The 21,978-nt window shown below is 39.4% G+C and overlaps 2 protein-coding genes and 1 long non-coding RNA gene across 4 annotated transcripts in view; all 3 read left to right on the top strand.

Moving 5' to 3' along the window:
• LOC117542279 (zinc finger protein Xfin-like) overlaps positions 1-21,978 on the top strand; it is a 134,891-nt gene that overhangs the window by 63,059 nt on the left and 49,854 nt on the right. The gene's annotated exons all lie outside the window — the stretch shown is intronic.
• Positions 805-21,374, top strand: LOC117542285 (zinc finger and SCAN domain-containing protein 12-like). The gene is made up of 2 exons (XM_034209854.1): positions 805-1,187; positions 20,200-21,374. The coding sequence occupies exons 1-2, from the start codon at positions 1,037-1,039 to the stop codon at positions 21,192-21,194; spliced, it is 1,146 nt and encodes a 381-aa protein (XP_034065745.1). The 5' UTR covers positions 805-1,036; the 3' UTR covers positions 21,195-21,374.
• Positions 13,323-16,649, top strand: LOC117542288. Its single transcript, XR_004568408.1, has 7 exons — positions 13,323-13,421; positions 13,866-13,907; positions 14,370-14,408; positions 14,643-14,789; positions 15,086-15,201; positions 15,534-15,629; positions 15,895-16,649. It is a non-coding gene; the product is annotated as an uncharacterized LOC117542288 (long non-coding RNA).

Raw genomic sequence — 21,978 nt, forward strand, 5'->3', positions numbered from 1 at the left:
ATACTGCAGTTAACCAGTCCCAGTTAAAATCACCAAATAGCACTATTTCCTTGTAGTCTAGTTGAGATAAAATATTTGCCAACGAAGACAAGGAGTCCTTGACAGCTGAGGGGGGTCTGTAACAGCCCAATTACATTTAAACAGGAAGTACCAAGGCAAATATGGAAGTCTGCTTGAAATTATTTCTTTATTAATTACCTATTTTTGCCATTGACGGGTGTATAATTATCAGTGTATTTAATATCAGTTATTATAGTATTATATGCCAAATAAACACATTTTATAATAACATAAATGATCACCCTTCCTCCTCAGTCCACTCCACTGGAAGTATTAATTTGTATTTATTTAACAATGTTTGCTTTGTGTGAATGTAAATATATATATTTTTAGCTGTAACAAATTAGCAAAATTGTTTTGAGTTGATCCAACGTATCAATTTGTTAAGTCTCTCTCTCTCTCTCTCTCTCTCTCTATCTATCTCTCTCTATCTCTCTCTCTATCTCTCTCTCTCTCTATCTCTCTCTCTCTCTATCTATCTCTCTCTCTCTCTATCTCTCTCTCTATCTCTCTCTCTATCTCTCTCTCTCTCTCTCTCTCTCTCTCTCTCTCTCTCTCTCTCTCTCTCTGTCCAATAATAGCAGAGTGGGGTCGCCTTTCCCTTTAAGAGAGAGAGGGGTGTGTGGCGCGTGCATGTGTAGAGCGAGCGTAGTGTGTGTCCGGAAGAGAGCAGGAGTAGCAGCAGTGATCAGTCTGTCTCCAGTTAGCTGTATAACAAAGTCCTGAGGAAACACAGCGGACCTCCCAAGGAACAGCCTGCCTGTCTGCCTCATTTCAGAGTGGGTTATTGAAGCCGAAGCCTGGTGCTTCAGTCCGGGAAGACTGCAGAGAGTCCTCCCCTGTATTCCTCCACTACGGTCTGGGAGCAGCATCTATCTCCACTGTTGCTGTAACCATGTTAATGTCCCTCTGTGGGACCAATAAAGGACTTCTGATTCTGGGACAGACAGAAGAGAGGGGGGAGGGGCGGGTTTGAATGCGGACTTCTTCTTTTCCCGGATTTGAAGAGTCCTCTTCCTCGCAGCCTACCGTATCCCAGGATGCAATGCGCGCCGGTGACGAGGAAACAAAGAAAATGTCGGTCCGGTCTCAGAGAGAAAGCAGCACGTCAGGAGTAACTGATAAATGTGAGTATCGGGTAGTGATGGCGAGATGAAGCTTTGAAGCTTTCCAGCCAATTGGTTCGCAAAAGGTTATTTTCTACCCACAAAGACGCGGAGGCAGTCTTCATGTCTACCTCAAACTCTCCTGGGTGACGAACATCCCTAGAGATGAGGCTGCTGCTAATGGTAGCATGTTGATCCACTTCGATGGTGCAGCTAAGTGACTTTCTCCTCGGTTTCCTCTCTTCTCTTCTCTTGTTCTTTATTTTTCTCATCTTCTCTAAAAACAGAGACCTGTTCACGTGACGTGTCATGACTGCTGAGATGTTGTTGACACTCTCTTTTGTGTTTATTATAACTTTATATAACAAGTGGGCACCCGCCTGGCTCTTTCAGTTGTGTTGTTTGTTTACATTTTACAGTGACGTTGACGTCACTTCTTCTTCTTTGGCACGTTAGAGCCCACTACTACTATTGCAATACTGCCCCGAGTGGCTGTTATTGTTAAATAATGTTTGTGTTCGTTCGAATTTCTTTGAGCTATGACTTCTTTATCCTCTTCGTAATGCAGACTGAGCTCTGTGTAATTATTTATTATGTTTAAGTTTACTCATGGTAATGCTCTGGGATTTGGTGCCCAGGGCTGCTGGGCCTTCTTAAAGGTTGTTTTGTGTTTTTCTGTATTTTTCTTTTTGTGTTTGAATGTTTTGTATGTCTGTTTTACATTAATGGTTGAATCTAGCAATCTTTACAATCATGAATCGCATGTATGCGTAACAAGTGACTGGAACATTATCTGCTATTATTTCCAGACTGGATGAATTAAAGGGTATAAAAATAATTCATTTGAATATCAGGAGCCTATTGCCCAAAATTGATTTACTTTGGATATGGGTTGTTCTACATAAACCTAAAATCATCACACTCTCTGAAACTTGGCTTAATAGTAACATTTCCGATAGTGAACTACAAATCACAAATTATTTGCTTTACAGATCCGATAGATGCAGCAGGGGTGGAGGTGTGGCTATTTATGTCTCCTCTGACCTTGTGACTGAGCTAATTGCTACTTCTATAGAGCCTCCACATTTTGAATGCATTTTTCTTAAAATAATTTTTCATGAAAATAAATGCTTAACTATTGGTAGCATCTATAGGCCACCTTCTTCACCTGCAGAGTCTTTTAACCATATCATTGACACTATCAACTCCATTTCCTGCGGCAATGAAATAATCTTGCTTGGTGATTTCAACAAAAATTGGTTGGATAAATCATCTGATAGAGAGAAAAAACTTTTCAGTAGTCTAAATGTTAAACAGCTAATTAATGAGCCAACTCGTATCACTCTTAGAACCCAATCTCTGCTTGACTGGATACTGTCAAGTGTCACACCCTGACAGAATCTTAAAAGCTGGTGTCATGTCGGATTGCTTCAGCGATCATTCAATTGTTTATTGCGTATGGAAAATCAAATTAATTAAACTGCCTCCAAAACTAGTCAAAATCAGACAATATAAAAAATTGAATGTTGATTTATTTATTAATGATGTTGTTGCCCTTAATTGGGACAGATTTCAACTAATACCTTTTGTACAAGATGCTTGGGATTTTCTGCATAAAGAGTTCACTGATGTCATGAACAAACATGCACCTGTGAGAACGGTTAAGGTCAAAGGTCAACATCTCCCTTGGATCAATTCTGAACTCATCAGTCTCTTTAGGGAAAGGGATAAAGCAAGCTCGATATATCGTTATTTAAGAACTATAGCCAATTGGGAAGTATACAGGCATCTTTGAAATCTGAGTAAAACCAAAACCCGAAATGCTAAATCCAACTACTATAAAGAATCTCTCACATCGGACTTTAAGAATCCCAAGCATTACATCTATTTTAAATAAATCAGGTAAACATTCTATTAATAAAATAAGAACTGCTGATACAATAATTCATGACCCATTATCCATTGCCCAAATATTTAATCAGCATTTCGCTAATGTATGTTCCACACTACTATCTGACTCCTATTTGTCGACTGGTATTTCTAATAGTAACTCATACTGCAACAGTTATTTTTCTTTTAAGAAAATTCTACCACACGTTCATAATGCTATCACAGAATTAAAAGTGGATGGCAGTGCAGGACTCGATGGTATAGAAAACAGGTTCATAAAACTGGCGTCCCATATTCTCATTTACCCACTTGCTGATTTGTTCAACCTGTCTTTGTCCACCTGTGAGTTGCCGACTATTTGGAAATGTGCACGCATCATTCCACTACATAAAGGTGGTGATTTACTTGATACAAATAATTATAGACCAATCTCTATAATCTACTCTATTTCCAAAGTTTTGGAGAAAATAATTTATAATCAACTGTCACATTATCTCAATACTTATAATATTTTATCTCCGGTTCAATCTGGTTTCAGGCCTAATCACTCCACAACAACGGCCCTACTTACATTTACGAATGACTTGTACTCTGCAGCAGATGATGGTGAACTCACAGGTGCCATTTTTATTGACTTGACAAAAGCCTTTGATTTCGTTGATCGATATCTGCTCTTGGATAAACTTCACGGAATTGGCCTTTCTAATAACACAGTGTTATGGTTTAACTCGTACCTTCACAGTAGAAAGCAATGTGTGGTTGTTAATGGAAAACAGTCTGACCTGTTGATCCAACAAAAGGGTGTACCCCAAGGATCAACTCTGGGCCCACTTCTGTTCTCTATTTACATAAATGATTTATCTTCTTGTCTCATTAATTGTTGTACTCACCTTTATGCTGATGACACTGTTATATATACATCCAAATCAGATTTTTCACAAATTCAGATCTCTCTTCAATCGGATGTTAATATCTTACAGGACTGGTTATCACACAATAAACTACTGCTTAACAAATCAAAATCTTATACCATGGCCTTTGGTACCAGGCAGAAGCTCAAATCCAAACCTAATGTAGTAATAACATGTAAGGATGGCACTTATCTGCATAAAGTTGATAGCTTTAAATATCTCGGTGTATGGCTAGACTCTGAACTTTCATTTAAACTACATATAAATCATGTAATACAAAAAGTCAATTACGGAATCGGTGTTTTACATCGCTCTCGCAATTGTTTTACGCTCAGTGTCCGAAAGATAATTGCTTCTCAACTTATTCTTCCGATTATGGACTATTGTGATGTTGTCTACCAAAATGCACATAAATCAGATCTTGCTCCACTCAACATAGCCTACAATAGACTATGCAGATGTGTTCTTGGTTGTCCTGTTCGTACACATCACTGCACAATGTATAACCAACTTAAATGGCCTTCTTTAAATGTAAGAAGACACATGCATTGGCTCCAGCTGATATTTAAATGTATTTATCTTAATTATCCCCCTTATTTAAAGCAGTATTTTGTACCCTACTCACCAAATCATCAAGTTAGACATTCTGTTCAGATTTATTTCTCTGTCCCCTCTGCAAAAAAATTGATTGTCAGAAGAGCGTTCATGTTCAAAGCCCCAACTGACTGGAATACTTTACCTGCTGCCATTAGATCTCTTGCATCATTGGGTTTATTTAAACATGCATTATCATCTCACTTTCAACTGGTCTGTACTTGTTATTAATGAAACTGATATTGATGAAACTGATTTGCTTGACCGTCTCAAATTGTAATGCTTGTATGCATTGCTTGAATTTTACTTAACAGACTGTATGTGGTTTGTCTTGTGTGTCATGTTTTGCATTTTGTCTTTTTGTTTATGTATGTCTTTAAGTTGTTGCTATTGTCGGGACCCCCTTGAAAACGAGATGGTGCATCTCAAGGGGTTTATCCCAATCAATAAAAATGTCTATATATGAGGCTTCATCATGGGCATCATTTGAACACAAACCCCCTGTTGGTCAAAGTGTGTAAAATAGGCAGATTGGACATCTCAACAGTGTGCTCTATCTCATACCGAGTTCCCAATGAGTAAAGCCTTAGAATAACTCTAAACAACGAACATTAAATCATATTTTCATGTTAACAATATTGTATTTATTGCAGTTTAATGATTGTGATTGAAAAGCCTAAGGAGGCTGGTAAACATTGCAAAGAGGGATTTGTATTCCTTAATAATATTCATAAACTTAACCATGTTGTAGCCGGAGAAAGGCTAAACCATATCAAAGAATATATTTATTAACTACATTATCTCATTTAGCTGTAGCTTTTATAAACAACAAAAAAGACGTATTGTTCAGTCGTTGAACCAGGGACCCTGCGGTCATGAGTCAACTGCTTTCCAGCTGAGCCACAGCACACACACTGAATCTCCCTGACACTGACATATTTATTCCTGTATTTATTCATGTTTTTATTCCTACATTTATTTATGCTTGTATCTATTTATACTTATGACATGTTCTGACCTCTATATAAGTGAGAGTCTGAGCTCTCTTAATTCCATCGTGTCACCGGGCCCGGGTACAGGAGGGGTAATATGGTTCTTATTATGACATCCATAGGTATTATGAGCGCTGTGGTTCAACGGTTCAACCGATCTGAATCGCTTCCTGAAGCAGTCACGTGGTATCGACAGGCAGCGAGGCTTCGTTTGTCGTCGATGACGTCACTGGCCCAAAACGATACAAGCCTCGATACAGGCTTCACAAAAAGCTTCGGGGATTACTCGACACACGCTCCGAAGCCTCGGCGCAATACGTAACATCACTAGTATCGGGTTTAACTAACTTTAATAACTGATGCACTATAGTATCACTTTAGGGTTTATTGTAATTTCAATCAGGAGAGTCTGTTTTGATGTAACAATATATATGTATAGAGTGGTGAAGTCCCTCCATGGGATGTTTTTTCGAAAAAAGTATGTATTGAAGTCAATGGAGAGAGAAAGATTATCTTTCGATCCCGTTTGAATTGTGCCACGAATTACACATATGATGTTTGTCAATTTAAAAGTAAATTTTGCAAGTCAAAAAAAAAAATGTGTCGTAAAAATGTGAAGTAACACATTTGTTTGTGTGAAACGCTCAATGAACTACATCTCCTAGCAGAACAACACACGTCACCAAGATGGCCGTCACTACTTTCTTGTCAACAAAACGATTGACTACCCTCACTATCACCACAATGAAACACGTCCAGAAGAATGTCATGCAAAGCTGCCTGCCTGCCTTCCTTTGATTCTCTCTGAACTGCCTGGTCTTTTTAATGTTTAATGTCAACCATTAGTGCAGATAGCATGAAGTAGAACAGATCGCCGATGCTAATGTAGCGTTAGCATTTCTCCCCCGGGCTTAAATGGTGTATTATAGAATGATCACACCGGTGTGACAGCACTCTTCAAAGGGTTCACGAAATATGACTACTATTCTTACTGTTTAACATTTTGGGTTACTTGATGTTACTTCATATTAAGGCTAATAAAAATGACAAGGCTAAGGCTATAATGCTAACTAACGTGCTTGCTACTAGCTAGGTAGCTAACTTGATCCAGCCACTCCTAGTCCTTTCATCAGACAGGAAGCGAAAGAACGAGCAAGACCCATTGCTGGTATGATAACAGCCTGGTACAAAGCACATAGGCATCTTGTTAAAGTTATCTTATCTTAGCTATCTCTTAGTGGAGGAAAACAGTTATGACATCACTTACGCGACTCTGGGATTTGTAGTCTTTCTAGTTGCTTATTTTTCATAGTCTTGTATTTCAACAGTTTTATGGCAAACTGTGACTTTTTTGACATGGAAATTATTTTTTATGATTGACAAACATCATATGTGTAATTCGTGGCACAATTCAAACTGGATCGAAAGATATGCTTTCTCTCTTCATTGATTTCAATTAGCGCTGTCAAAATTATCGCGTTAACGGCGGTAATTAATTTTTTGAATTAATTGCGTTAAAATATTTAACGCATGTGCAGAATGGCCCGCCCCATACGTGCCACCAGTGGCAGCGCCAGGGTATGGCTGGGGTAGGCTACACCCATACCAAGAAATGGCTTAGCCCCACCATGAAAAATGATGTTAAAGTAAGCAAAATAAAGTCTGCCAACTCACGCGGAGTAAATTGCACAGACAGCAGTTAGTAAGATTGATTTCAGTAGCCACGGTTTTGAAAACTTTTGTCACGTAGTGATCGTCTTCTCAATAGAACATCTTTGATAACGGCGTGGTGTTGTTGCAGGAAGTCCCGACGGAGAATACTTTTGCTGTAGTACAGGGGTGCACATAACTGGTACGCAGGTTATGTGCGTAATCTGAAATGCGCACCGTCACTTGTGTCACAAAGCGCATTTGCGTACCGACGTACTTGTGAAGCTTTTCCAGAAGGCGGTTAGATCACTGGACGACAGAGTCGGTCTCCGTGTGCACAGACAGGGCTGCTGTTAACGTCGGTCTGTACAACGGAATTGTGCCAACACTACGCCAACCGGCGGCGGAGGGAGACTCTTCCCCCCCCCACTTCACTGGAGAACTGCGCTAAAACAGCTGATCACAACGTTCACACTCTGTGGTCACGAAGTACTCCACTAGCCGCCGCCGCCCCCTCCCCCCTCTGTCGACTTTCCTGAAGTACTCCCCCGTTTATAGAAATCAACAGGTAATGAATTAAGACCCCACGGTTTGATGATTGATAGGTGTGTGGGTTGTCTTTCATTTTGACACGCAGAAAAATGTTATAATAAACATAGATACTGTATGTTAAATGGATATATCCGCCTTCTTTCATTTATCTTTCCATTCCCACAACAATATACATAAATAAATGGCATATTTTGGACATAGTTCGAATGGTGATTAGTCATGATTAATTAATTTTTAAGCTATGATTAATCTGATTAAAAATGTTAATCGTTTGACAGCCCTAATTTCAATACATTATTTTTCCGAAATAAGGTCCCATGGACCGGAAGTAGATGGGCGTGACTTTGCCACTCTATTGCCGGGTATACACGGATGAATGTGATGGTGTTTGCCGATTAGACCCCGTTGTGCTGGAATATCATTCGGGGGGGAAACCGAACCGATTAAGCCCCCCCTGGGGTCTAGACACTGGTGGTGGTGAAGGCATGAAGGGATTGATGGAGGTCTGGAGAGGACTGGATTTGGGAGGTGGAAGGGGTGGAGGAGGGCTGCGTCCAGTCTCCTGAAATGACAGCCGTCAGAAGGGGAGAGAGCAGATTTAAAGGGTTAGCAATGCTCTATGATAGGCTTGTGGGAACAGAGGATAAGTGATAGGTTTAGCTGGGAGTGAAGCCTCGATCACTGATTGAGAGGAGAGAGAGTACACTGCAACAAAGTAATTTAAGAAAGTGAAAAAAACTTGTTTCTGGGAAACAATTTTTATTTTTCGTCTAAAAAGTCAAATTATCTTGTTAAGAATGTTTTTTTTAAGAAAAGTATTCTTGCTTTGAGAATAAATACTTACTTTTGTTTATTAAAAAATGCTATCTTATATTGAGCTAGAATTAAGAAATAAACCATCAAACAACTTCTCAATTTAAGAATCTGATTAAATGACATTTCATATATGTATTCATTGCAGAGAGCTGTCTATTCCCTTTTCACATTGCCATTGAGAGAACTGTGGTGTGGTATACACAACACACACACACCAACATATAATAAAATCTAGCTACTGAAAGACCGTAATGGGCCTTGAAACTAGAAATAAATGCTTATTACAAGCAATGATTCCTGAATTATTTAAGAAAGAATAACTCAAAATGAGTGCTTTGGTTGAGTTGACTAAGAATGTATTTATTAAATTAAGATTTATAATTAGCAAAGAAAGCTTACAATAAGAATCATTGGCGGTCTTAAACTTAGAATGTAAATCTTAAATTAAGTTTAAAAATCAGCAAATAAAGCTTACAATAAGAATTAAGCACAGGTTCAAACTCCACTGCAGTCAGCATGTCGTTGTGTCCCTGGGAAGACACTTCACCCCAAAGTGCTCCTGTGGGGATTGGCCACAGTATTGAGTATGTAAGTCGCTTTAGATAAAAGCATCTAACATGTAATGTAATATAAATTATTCTTTCTTAAATAATTCAGGAATCATTACTTGTAATAAGCATTTATTTCTAGTTTTAAGGCCCATTACGGTCTTTCAGTAGCTAGATTTTAATTATAGTTTTAAGAATTCTAGCCAAGCAAATTTGGCTCACTCCATTGGCAGATGTTTTTACTTGATAAAGGAAAATCTGACTTCATTCAAGAATATTTTTGCCTGTTTTTGGAAGGGCTGTTTTTGCAGTGTGTGTAAGCTGGAAATATGTGAATGAATGACTAAAGACGGTCTTCCTGGTTGAACTTGCGCTAAGCTTCATTTGTACATTACCTACAGTGTAGATATGCCAACGAAAAACTTAGGTCACAGGCTCATCCAACAGAGCAACATATAGGACATAGAACAAATAAAACAGATACAAGTGTGCAAGTAAAAACAAATAAAATAGAATAGAATACAAATGGTGCACAAAGAGTATATACACAAGTAAATGGAATATTATATATTAGATCAATAATCTGTTTTGGTGATGCAGGGTTTCCCACACATAGACTATAATTGGGCGGGCCGCCCAAGTATATTTCGCGACCCATTTATTTTATTTGTTTTTTTGTATTCGTCCGTGACCACGATGCCATCTGCGATCGATTCACTTGTGGACAATGATCCCTCGCTCTACGCCTCCCCTACCCAGTCCCGGACTGGCCATCGGGAGGACCGGGGGATTCCCCGATGGTCTGGCCTGTTAAGTGGCCTGCCTCACACAGGGTGACTGGCTGTCCACATGATGTGGCCTGCCTCACACAGGGTTACTGGCTGTCCACATGATGTGGCCTGCCGACATGGCCACTGTCATACAGATCATAAATAAAGCCCTTGATTGGTCTCTGTGTGTCATTCAAGCTCGGGATAACCTCAGCTCAGGTGAGGTTAAGGACTCTCTGAGTGTTTAGATAGTGAACTTGGTCTAAGTTCTCAGTGGGTCTCAAACAGTTTGGTCACCATTTATGTAAACACATATTTCCATTTGAGAGGGTAGTGATTAGTAAAATATGCATGAATAAATAAATAAAAAGTTAACTAGGTGAAAAAAGGTAAGATACAGTTTTAAAACTTGTTGAGAGCTAAAACTAGTCTTTGCTGCTGCCTCAAAGAGGAGCAGGAGGGAGAGGAGGAGAGGCTGATTCAGGAGCACATGTCACAATCCTAATGTCATGTCATGTTTTTAGTTTAGTCTGTCTTGTTTTGGGTGTTATTTTGCTGTTCTGTTCCCACCTGTGTCTTGTTATCCTGTCGTTAGTTTCCCTGGTGTGTCTGATTGTCTAATTGTGTTCACCTGTTGCCCTTGTGTTTCTGCCTCCCCTGCCCGGCTGTTTCTTGTCTCGTGATTACCCCTCCCTGTATTTAGTCTTGTCTCTTCCTGTGTGCCCCTGTCGGTTCATTGTTTGTTTGTCCTCCCTTCACGTCATGTTTCTTGGTTGTCTCTCCGGTCTCCATGTTTCTCACGGTCAGTTTTTGTGTAGTTGTTTTCTGTTACCGTTTCAAGTTATGCCATGTTTTGTTACTCAGCTTTTAAATAAAGCTCGCTTTTTTGTTTCAAGACCTTTTGCCATTTTTTGTAGTCTGCTTTTGGGTCCTACCTTTTTCCACGATTCCTAACAGCACAGTCACACTCGTGGGCTCCGTCACATGCTGAGTCAGTCCATAGCTATCAAGAACACAAAACAGTTCTTTAGCCCCTCTGTCCTGGGGGTTGTCAACATGGATGTTAAAATCACCAACAATGACTAGACGGTCAAAGTCAATACACACTATAGACAGCAGTTCAGTAAAGTCATCAAAAAGCTTGCACAGTATTTGGGTGGTCTATAGATATTTAGGAACAGAGCTCGAGAGGAGCATTTCAGCTGAAGGGCCACATATTCAAAAGAAGCAAAGTTCCCATAAGATGTCTTCCTGCATTGAAGGGAATCATTGTACAAAATAGCAACTCCACCTCCTTTCTTATGCATTCTTTCCTGACTCATAAAACTAAAGTTGGGAGGGGTTGATTCGATAAGAACAGCTGCACTGTTATTTTGTTCAATCCAAGTTTCTGTTAAAAACATAAAATTGAGATTGTGCTCAGTGATAAAATCATTGATTACAAATGTTTTTCCTGCCAAAGACCTGACATTTAATAAAGCTAGTTTAAGTTTGTTGAATACACTATCGGTAAGATTGTTTGTGACAAGCCTTGGCTGACATGGAATCACTGCTAAATTAGATACACTCACACAAACGTTTGAGCACTTCCTGTTTCTAAGCTGATTCACCGCTCTTAATCTATTACCTATCAACACAGATATCGGCAAAGCTACAGGCAGGCAGGGCCCCGGCATGTCCCGGAAAGAGTTGAGAGTGCCATACACCCTTGAGCCTGGACCCATCACATATCAGTAAAAGTTTGTTGCGTTTTGTGCACACACATCCTTATCAGGCTTCGGAGACTGCTGATGCTTTCTTGAAGGGAGGGGAGGTGGTTGACGTAGGCACGGTGATGGATGGGGGAGATGGTGTGCGTCTCTGCCGTGATTTTGGTGGGCGTTGTTGAAGGGCGGGGGTAAAGGACATGCTGCCAGGGGGGGAGGTAGTTGACATAGGCACGGTGATGAAGACGGGGAGATGGTGCGCGTCTCTGCTGTGATTTTGGTGGGCGTCGTTGAGTAGCGGGGGTAAAGGACATGCTGCCAACCCTGCGTATCGCCTTAGTTTGGTCTTTGAACTCCAGGAAGGAATTGGTGCCAACCCTCTGTATCTCCTTCATGTGTTCAGCGATCTCCAGGAGGGTGGGCGAGGGTGAAAGGGTAAACAGAGAGTAGAGAGAGCTGTGGGGTGAAGGAAGAGTATCCTCAGAGGTGATAGGGGGGGTGAAGGGCGGTGGAGACTCCTCCATTTGTCTCCCATGATCAAGACATTCCTCAGGCGTGTGCAGTTTTCTGAGCGATGTGTTGTGTCTTTCTCTTGTTTTGATTCCTCTTGTTGCTTGGCCTTGGCAGAGGGAACAGATTGATGACGCAGGCAGTTGAATACGTTAGAGATAAACAATTTCACTCCTGACTTGTTCAGGCAAACTCCATTTGCCTTGAAAAGATGTCTGCGGTCCCAGAAAAAGTTAAAGTTGTCAATAAAATGAACAGAATGGTCAGTACAGACAGTTGAAAGCCAGGTGTTCAGTGCAAACAATCTGCTGAATCTCTCCACTCCTCTTCTGACTGGCGGTAGAGGGCCACTGATGAACACCTCTGCATTTAGAGAGCTGACAGTTTCCAACAAACATTTAAAGTCTTTTTTCAGCACTTCTGACTGTTGTTTCACAACATCATTTGTTCCAATGTGCAGTACCACATTCTTCACAGTCAGATGTTCAGCCCCAATATGCAGGATCTTCTCAGCCAAGTCAGAGACCACATCCTTGGGAAAACAGAGTACTTTGGTGTTGTTCTTACTACACAGACTTTTTACATCTCTTACAGCAGAGTCACCCACAATCAGAGTTTCAGGCCCAGTCGTTAGCTTTCCCTCTAGCCTTTTACTTTTGGAGTAGCTATTGGTCCTTACCCTGCTGTGTGAAGAGGACAGGTTATCCAGGTCATCAGAAAGAGATCTCCGGTTCTGGGTCAGTGGAGCGTATCTGTTCTGGATTGGCACACTCGTGGTTTAGGAGGATTGTTTGTAGTTCTCCCTTTAGCAGCTGTCCACGGCTGTTTCCTAGTAGGAATAGGGGTTGAAGATGCGCTCTTCCTGGGTGATAACAATGCAGACCAGCCGGTCACATCACAGATTTCAGAGCGCTGGGCTCTGCCTGTTGTTCGTCCTCCCAAATCCCATGGACATGATTTACTCTTCGGCTTTGCACCCAGAGAGTTCGAGGGAGGACTATCAGGACTACTAGTTCTGGCTGCAGTTCTGCACTGTAAACCCCAACAGTACTACTAACTCATAAGTATTATGGGTACTGCAATCAAAACCAAATATCAAGTCAACCGAACAATAAACTTATACGTTCTTTTAACGAAAAGTGCTGTTTAATTTTATGTGAATCATAGTTTATGAGTGAATATTTGAATTAAAACTTCTGAGTGAACAGTCACGCAGCGTCTGACGTCATTACGTCATGACGTTGCGACGAATCGAGAAAAATCCATCCAACATGGCGGCTCTTGCAAGCGAAGGGATTCCACGCATGGTTTAACTTGTAAGTACCTAAATAAGTCGTTAAAATTGTTTTTCTTGTTATAATATTGTAAGGATATACCACCCGAAGATTATATGTGATCGTTAGACCCCATTGTTTAATTCAGAGTTACGTGCTGAGCGCCGCAGTTACCGGCTGCTTCGCGCTATTTTTTGAATTTCGGACTGCCGGTTAAGTAAGGACGTTAACGTTAGAGCAGCAGCATGTTAACTTTAGCTAGAAACTCCTATTAGTCAACGGCAGCCCTACTGTTTAAAAGTGTGTTTCTTACTGGTGCTTATTAACGCCATTATCTGGTAAATGTGATGTAATTCCTGAATATTCTTAAATTAAGCTAGTAGCTAGCTAGAGCTGTTTTGCACAATTACGTTGATGCTAGTAAAACAAATAAAAATGAAAACGGCAAGCTTGTATTAAAACTCTGCACATTTATTTTTGCCGTAGGGTGAAGCTGGTGCATAGCAGTGAGACTCCTCAATATTCAAGGTAACTTATTGCTAACCCATAGCTACTGTGTTCTGTTTTTTAATTTAAATTATTTTAGAACTTTTTTCCAGTAGGTTTATTTAATTAATTAGGTATTCAGAACATTAAACAGAACTGGCCTTTCTACAGTAATCCGATCATCATGCTTTGTTGAAGTTTCATGGTTGAAATGGTTCAATGGAGTGTAAGGACGTTAACGTCAGAGCAGCAGCATGTTAACTTTAGCTAGTAACTCATATCAGTCAACGGCAGCCCCACTGTTTCTAAGTGTGTTGCTGGTGCTTAATGTTATCCGCTATTATCTGGTAAATGTGATGTTATTCCTGAATTAAGCTAGTAGCTAGCTAGAGCTGTTTTCCACAATTACGTTGAGGCTTACACACAGGCATGTTTGCTAGTGACAGTAAGCTAATGAAAACTGCAAACTTGTATTAAAACTCTGCACATTTCTTTTTGTCGTAGGGTGAAGCTGGTGCATAGCAGTGAGACTCAAGATTCAAGGTAACTTGAACAGAACTGGCCTTTCTACAGATCTGATCATCATGCTTTGTTGAAGTTGCATGGTTGAAATGGTTCAATGGCATGGAAGTGCAAAGTGTGTGCTGTCTCGTCAGACACCCGGGCTCAGTTATTTAGGCACTATTGTTTGAAGCATAGCCAGTACTCAATAGTTAACCCTTTGCCATTTGTCTATGACTCTTTCATTTTTTACATTTCAATCATTTATCATTGCAGGAAGTTGAGAAAAGTGAGAAGAACCTCATCTTGATAGAAAAGCTCATGCAGACGACTTTTGCCCTTCGTTGCCAGGAGATCGTTCAGGAAAATCCCTTGGTCGGGGACTTTTTAGAGAAATGGCTGGCCCTCCGGATGGAATCACAGGTAAAACACAGATGCTCTCAGAAGTTTTAATCTGTCTCTTAGTCTGCACACCGTTTCCCAATTTTGCTTGCAAAAACTGCCTACTTTGCACACAATGGAACAGTGTTGTTGTTCAATGTTAATTATAAAACAATATTTATTTTTATAATATAAATAATAATACAAATTAAATGAATACTTTGAATATGATCATGTTGCAATATATTTTTACGGAAACAACAAAACAGGTTGCATCACTAATCATTTTACAGTTGCATATCCATTAATGATCTTTATACATTTGTGTGTTCCTGTAGGTTTGTGCCGAGTTTCACCGAATCACAAACGTCAACCTACGGAACCAGTTATTTTCTGAACTAGACGGACACACCCTGAGGCCCTGTGTGAAATCCTAAGGATTTGTGATCTCCAGGTGAGTTTAATAGAAGTTTGGTCCAAATCAAGTGTTTCCAAAGACAGCCGAGGCTAAATTACTTGATTGGAACACACCATAGTATCAATGCTTATTTACTTTTACACATAACCACATTCATTAAAATTCACAAATAATAAACAGATAATGTAAAAGATACTGGATTGTATTTTTCAGAAGAGTTTCACAAATATAACAATAACAAATAGGGGGGGGGGGGGAAATATTTAAAATTATTAATTTAATTTGACAACAATCACAAATAAATATGTATATATTAATTAAAAAAGCCATTGCTTTTTAATTATGCTAGTTTTTGCTTGTCTTTCCAGGAAGTACAGGATGTCCACATGAAACGCAATGCAGCCCTTCGAGCCCTCCCATTATACCTGCGTGAGGAGGACCCACAGTTCTTCAAGTCTTGGAGCGTAAGTATTTAGTGCACTCAAAGTACTGCTAGTGAGGTCAGAATGTGTGCTTGTAAGAAACTGTTTCGCTATTTTACCCTTCCAGTTAAAAAAACAAACGGATGGGAGCAATCAAAAATATTTTCAGATATATGAAAGAAAGGTTCACCTAAACACATTTTTTAAATGCCTTCCTATATAGGCTACTTACCTGTTGAGGAATATGTGAATGAGATTGTTTAGTTACTTCAAGTCAACCTTACAGTTGGACTCTATGCATTTCCAGGCAGAGGAGGTGGACCGGCCAGACATCACCAACACACCGGTTGCTATTGTCAGCATGGTCACCGAGGGCACTCCAAGTCAAGTTGATCTCAGTCCGGCAAGTACTGCTATTCTGGTGGAAGGTGATTTCGTCATCAGCAATATCCGCAGGATGGTGGATTCCTTTGCATTGTTGTTTGGCTTGATGTACGTGTTACATTTGGACTACCCCAAGAAACACTTTCACTTTCATACAGAAAGTGCTGATGGGCCTTGATGATGGTAAACCACTGAAGCCCTGCATACTCAATCTAAAAAAAATGACCTGTTACTAAAAAAGTAGGCCGTGTTACAGGTTGAAACTTTGCACATGCCAATGTTTGTTTTGCACAGTTAAAGGTGGGGTAGGTAAGTTTGAGAAACCGGCTCGAGATACACTTGTTGTTATATTCCATGGAATGCTCTAAACATCCCGATAGCAATGAATATCTGAAGTGCTTTGACAATAAATCCATAAAGAAGTGTCATCTGTGGAAGCCGTAGTACTGTAAAAAGCACGACCAATCATCTGAGCCGGCTAAAATAACTGGATGGCCTACCTGCCTGTCAGCCTTCCATCTGTGCACAAACTTATCTCGTGCCCTCATTGGTCATGTGCGCGTTCGTGTGTGTTGGAGGAGGGGCTCTGTAAGGAAGTGGCAGATTTTTTCCGGCTGTGTATTTTCAAATTCTAGCGCACTCGAGCTGGTTTCTTCAAAATTACCAACCCCATCCTTGATGGTGGTAAACCACTGAAACCCTGTGCCTACAGTTGTTCATGTTTGCACTTTAACTGCTATGGCACGCTGTTTGAGTATTTATTTCATATCCTTGATATCAGACAGCAATTACCTACACTAACTGGCTCTTTGATTGCACTTGTTAGATATATGGTCACACTAGTTTGACATTTTGCTTTACTAGTTGAATAACACATTATACTAGTCACTCTTTTTCAGCCACTAGTGGCACTTTTGTCTGACTAGTTACTACATAAGCCTTACTAGTGACGCCAGGAGCAGCACTAGCAGCACCAAAGTCCCAACTTGTAAGCTTTTTTGATGAACTAGTGACCCTCTGACCGTACTAGTAACACTAAAAGTTAACAGCACTGCAAAAACTCAAGTTGGGACTTTAGTGCTACTAGTGCTGCTCATGGCGTCACTAGTAAGGCTTATGTAGTAACTAGTCAGACAAAAGTGCCACTAGTGGCTGAAAAAGAGTGACTAGTATAATGTGTTATTCAACTAGTAAAGCAGAATGTCAAACTAGTGTGACCATATATCTAACAAGTGAAATCAAAGAGCCAACTAGTGTAGGTAGCTGCCGTCTGATATCAAGGATATGGAATACATACTCAAACGGCTTGCAAAACTCCTTGAAATGTTTCTTTTTACAAATAGAAAATATAACTAATTTGTATTAAATTTCCTTTTTTGTGAACAATAAGTACCTTTTGAAAAATGTATTTTAATTTCTAATTCTTTTATTTTGAAATGTGACTTACAGTTTGATGGTCTTTTAAAAAAAAAAGTGTTGCAGTAAGAAATTACATGTTTTAGAATTCACGTTTTGATTGGATGAACAATTTAAGACTGAATAAATAAAAAAAATAAAGTCTACAGAAGTTGTTGAAGTTCTTTGAGTATTTTGTACTTAAATAAATAAGAAAATATTGGCCAATGAGTTATCTAGAAATATATTTTTTGATTTCAATATTCATGCAATAAAGTACTTTTGCATCAAACTAATTCATTATGGAGAAATTAAATTTTTTAAATGTGTCAAACAATGTTTATGAGTACAGTATACTTAAATAATACACAAATAATAATTAAAGTTTGAAGTTTAAGTAACTTATCATTTTTGATCAATAATTTACTCTATAGTCTTAAGTTAGTTTACTTAAAACTTTTGTGGTTATCAGTTTCCACAAAAGTTTTGAGTACTCCGAACTAATCGGGTTTTACAGTGTGGATGCATCCTTGTTGTTGGTTCAGCTCTGGTTCTCTGTCTGTTCGATGGAGGAGGAGGAGTCTCCTAGTCTTGTCTTCTGACCCTACCGCCTGAATGTCGCAGCAGAAATGGTCTAGTGGTTATTTGAGTTACTGTTGCCTTTCTATCATCGGACATTTTTCAGAAAAAAAGTCAGAATTTGAGAAAATTGGTCAGAATCTTTTATTTTAGGAAAAAGTCAAAATGTTGAGGTTATCTGAAAAATTCAGCATTTTAGAAAAAGTCAGGATTTTGACTAACAAGTTATGAGATATGCGGAAAAAAAGTCTAAATGTTGATGTTTTTTGAAAAAGTGAAGATTTTGAGAGAAAAAAGTAAGGATTAAAAAAAAAAAAAAATTATTTCAATGAAAAGTCAACATTTGTAGGTTTTCTGAAAAGGCCAGATTGTATAGATTTATGAAAAATTCAGCATTTCACAAGGTCAGAATTTTGAGAAAAAAAGTCAGGATGTTTTGATTTGAAGAAAGTCAAAATTCTGAGGTTTTCTGAAATATTCAGCATTTTAGATAAAGTCAGAATTTTGAGAAAAGCCAGAAATGTGAGAGATTTCCAGATAAGGTCAGAATTTTGAGAAACAATGTCAGACTTTTGAGATTTTCTGAAAAATTCTGACTTTGTAGAAAAAAGTCAGAATTCTGAGAAACAAAGTCAGAGATGTTTAAACACAATGAGAAAATGCGTTAGCATTCGCGCTAGCATTTGCGTTAGCATTCGCGCTAGCGTTAGCATACATGCTAGCGTTAGCCATACTAGCCTGCATGCTTATTGCACAGCTATTATTAGCTATATTTACCTTGTTTACACTTAGTGCTCCTATGTGTTAATATGTGTATGTTACACTTGCATGTATGAGATCATTAAGTGCCTTGTAAGTTATTTTTGTATAGTTTCACTCCGTTTGAATGTCAGTGGACTGCAAATAAGTCAATACAGGAGTATGGCTGCTGATTCCCTGGCTCTCAAAAGAGTTTGGCTGGCTGGTTAATCTATGTTCACACTGAGACAGTACAACACATAGAGAGAACAGTACACCTATGGTGTAAGTACATACAAGCAGGTCACAAAAAAATATCTGTTTTTGCCTTGGATAAAGTTGACATGTTTTGGGATGTGTCTGAACCTCTCTTCAGTGGTTAATTAATAAAACAGATATTTCAACGTGTGCCTACTTTGTTCATGTACTGTTGAGGTTAATTTCAGTAGTTGTGTGCTATAATGTATTTACAAAGTGTGAAGAGGAGGCAACTTTAGAATAGGGAACATGTTCAGGTCAATTAGAGTCAAACTAATAGCTTATTGGTTATGAACAAGACTTCATTTTAAAATAGGGAACATAGTCTTAGATAGAAATACCTAATTTTGAATTATTTAGACACAATTAACACTTGAAATAGTTTCATGTCTTGTTACATAAGAATATATCATATTTGTTAAGTGTTATTATGGGAGAATTAATATTCTTGTGGTACTACTGCCTTATTAGGCCCATATTGAGCAGAGCATATTAAGACCAAAACTCATGTACAACAACTTCCTTACTTGCAACAAATCAGCACTAATTAGAGGGTTATTGAGGAAAAACTCTCAACTAATGGCTTATTACTTGTAGAATATGGTCATGTAGAATAAGGCATTAATAAGTGTTTTATAATGACTAATAGAGCCAATATACTGCTAATAAGCATGTTAATTAACAACTAGTTGATGGTTAATTTGTGTACCTTAATATAAAGTGTTACCAAATTTTCTGAGATGCTGAATTTTGGCTTTCATTAGCTGTAAACCGCAATCATCAAGATTAAAACGCTGGAAGTAATCCCTTTGTGTCTGATGAATATATATGATGTATAAGTTTAAACTTTATAAATTGAATTACTGATATTAACTCACTTTTCCATGATATTCAATTTATTAAGATGCACCTGTTTGAATCCAAGTACAGGTTTAGCGAGGCGGTGAGAGATTTTAAACGACTACTCTGAGAAACTCCAACATCAGCTAACGACTCTGCAGACAGGTCACAAACTATAAGGCTAAGGCCTCACACTCCGTGAACGGCCGACGCCTTGCTAACCGGCAGTGAAACTACATTTTAGGTCAGCTAGAGTACTAACTCACCTGTTGTCCTGAAACTCTCCAGGGCATCTGGTAAAGCATTTAAAATAAGGAATGGATAAGGGCTGCAAAGTTAAAGAAGTGTTAATCGTGGTAAGATTTTAAATCCTAATACTTTACAGTTTCTCTGAATATGTGTTCCCTGTTTCCTGCAGACGTCCAGCAGCTGCTGGTGGTTAAAGAAGAGGTTCTCCCTGAGCAGCAGGAGTGGAGCTCCAGTCTGGACCAGGAGGACCCAGAGCCCCCCCCACACATTAAAGAGGAACAGGAGGAACTCTGGAGCAGTCAGGAGGGAGAGCAGCTTCAAGGGCTGGAGGAGGCTGATATCATCAAGTCCACATTCACTCCTGTCCCTGTGAAGAGTGAAGATGATGAGGAGAAACCTCAGTCCTCTCAGCTTCATCAAAGACAAACTGAACACCTGGAAACAGAAGCTGATGGAGAGGACTGTGGAGGACCAGAACCAGCCAGGAACTCAGATCCAGAGAGACATTTACAACCAGAGACTGAGGACAACCCTGGAGACTCTTCTGAACCTGACACTGAAGACAGTGCTGATTGGAAGGAGACCAGAGAACCAGGTTCAAACTCTCAGGAAAATACTCAAGACCCCGTTAGTGATTCAAGACGTAGTGCCGGAGAGAAAACATTCGGCTGCTCTTTGTGTAAGAAAACATTTAAACAGAGAGGAAATGTAAATCGGCACATGAGAATCCACACAGGAGAGAGAAAATTTGGGTGCTCAGTTTGTAAGAAATATTTTTCACAGAGAGGACATTTAAAGACACACATGAGACTCCACACAGGAGAGAAAATATTTGGCTGCTCAGTCTGTGAGAAAGCTTTTACACAGAGAAGACATTTAAAGACCCACATGAGAATCCACACAAGAGGGAAACCATTCAGCTGCTCAATTTGTAAGAAATATTTTGCAGAGAGAGGAGATGTAAAGAAACACATGAGAATCCACACAGGAGAGAAACCATACAGCTGCAGTGTTTGTGACAAAAGATTTACCTGGAGTAGTCAGCTCAAAATCCATAAGTGTGTTGGTCGTCAGTCCCCACAGCTTCATCAAACTCAAACTGAGGAGAACAGAGAGGCAGAGCCTCCAGCCAGCAGATCAGCTGAACACCTGGAAACAAGCTGATGGAGAGGACTGTGGAGCATTGGTTCTCAAATTGGGGTACGCGGACCTCTAGGGTTACGTTGGAGTACTGCAGGGATTTCGTGAGATTTCTTTTATGTTAATGAAAAAAAAGTAATGCTTTTAAACAAACTACTAATAGTAACTACTTCATTCAAAAGTTTACAGTAATTCTGGATAATAAAATGGGAAAAATAAACGGGGTGCTCTCTTTTCCTCTCCCTCTCCTGACAGCCCGTCAGTCTCGTGCAGCTCGCTGAACCTGTAATAAGCCGACAGTAAAGAATAAATATATTTATAACTAGTTTAGCTAGTTCCAGAGTAGATAAACTAGCTAAGTGTGTTAGGTCTAACTCTTAGTGTATTTTGCTCCGCTCAACGGTCCATCACAGCGGCGGAGCTGTGATCATGCCGAGCTGCATGTTTTCCGTCAGCAGCAGCAGCTGATCTGATCTCTGATCCCTCTCTCGCGTCCGGTTAGACTTCACTCGCGTTTATGTCCAAATCTATCAGATCTAGTTCTAGTTAATGACTGCCTGCTTATCAAAGGACCTAAACAATAAGCCTTGCTTAGCAATGGCGTGTGGCCGCAAAGTATAGCGCAGCATAGAGTGCCACAATCATAAATCTATCGATTACATTTATGATTTGAAAATTATAAAAGTATACATGTGGAGATTATCCGACTGAACAAAACTTGATCCGTCTCTTAAATGTGTGTCAACCACAGACCTTATTTTGAGCTATTTTTCAAAATTCTATGGAGAAATCCAATTGCTTTTTTGTC

This window comes from Gymnodraco acuticeps, unplaced genomic scaffold (assembly GCF_902827175.1).
Source record: "Gymnodraco acuticeps unplaced genomic scaffold, fGymAcu1.1, whole genome shotgun sequence".
NCBI lineage: Eukaryota > Metazoa > Chordata > Actinopteri > Perciformes > Bathydraconidae > Gymnodraco > Gymnodraco acuticeps.

Coding starts and splice junctions, on each gene's coding strand:
- LOC117542285 (XM_034209854.1), top strand. CDS start 1,037: ATGCGGACTTCTTCTTTTCCCGGATTTGAAGAGTCCTCTTCCTCGCAG. Junction 1,188..20,199: donor GTCAGGAGTAACTGATAAAT/GTGAGTATCGGG, acceptor TGTTTCCTGCAG/ACGTCCAGCAGCTGCTGGTG.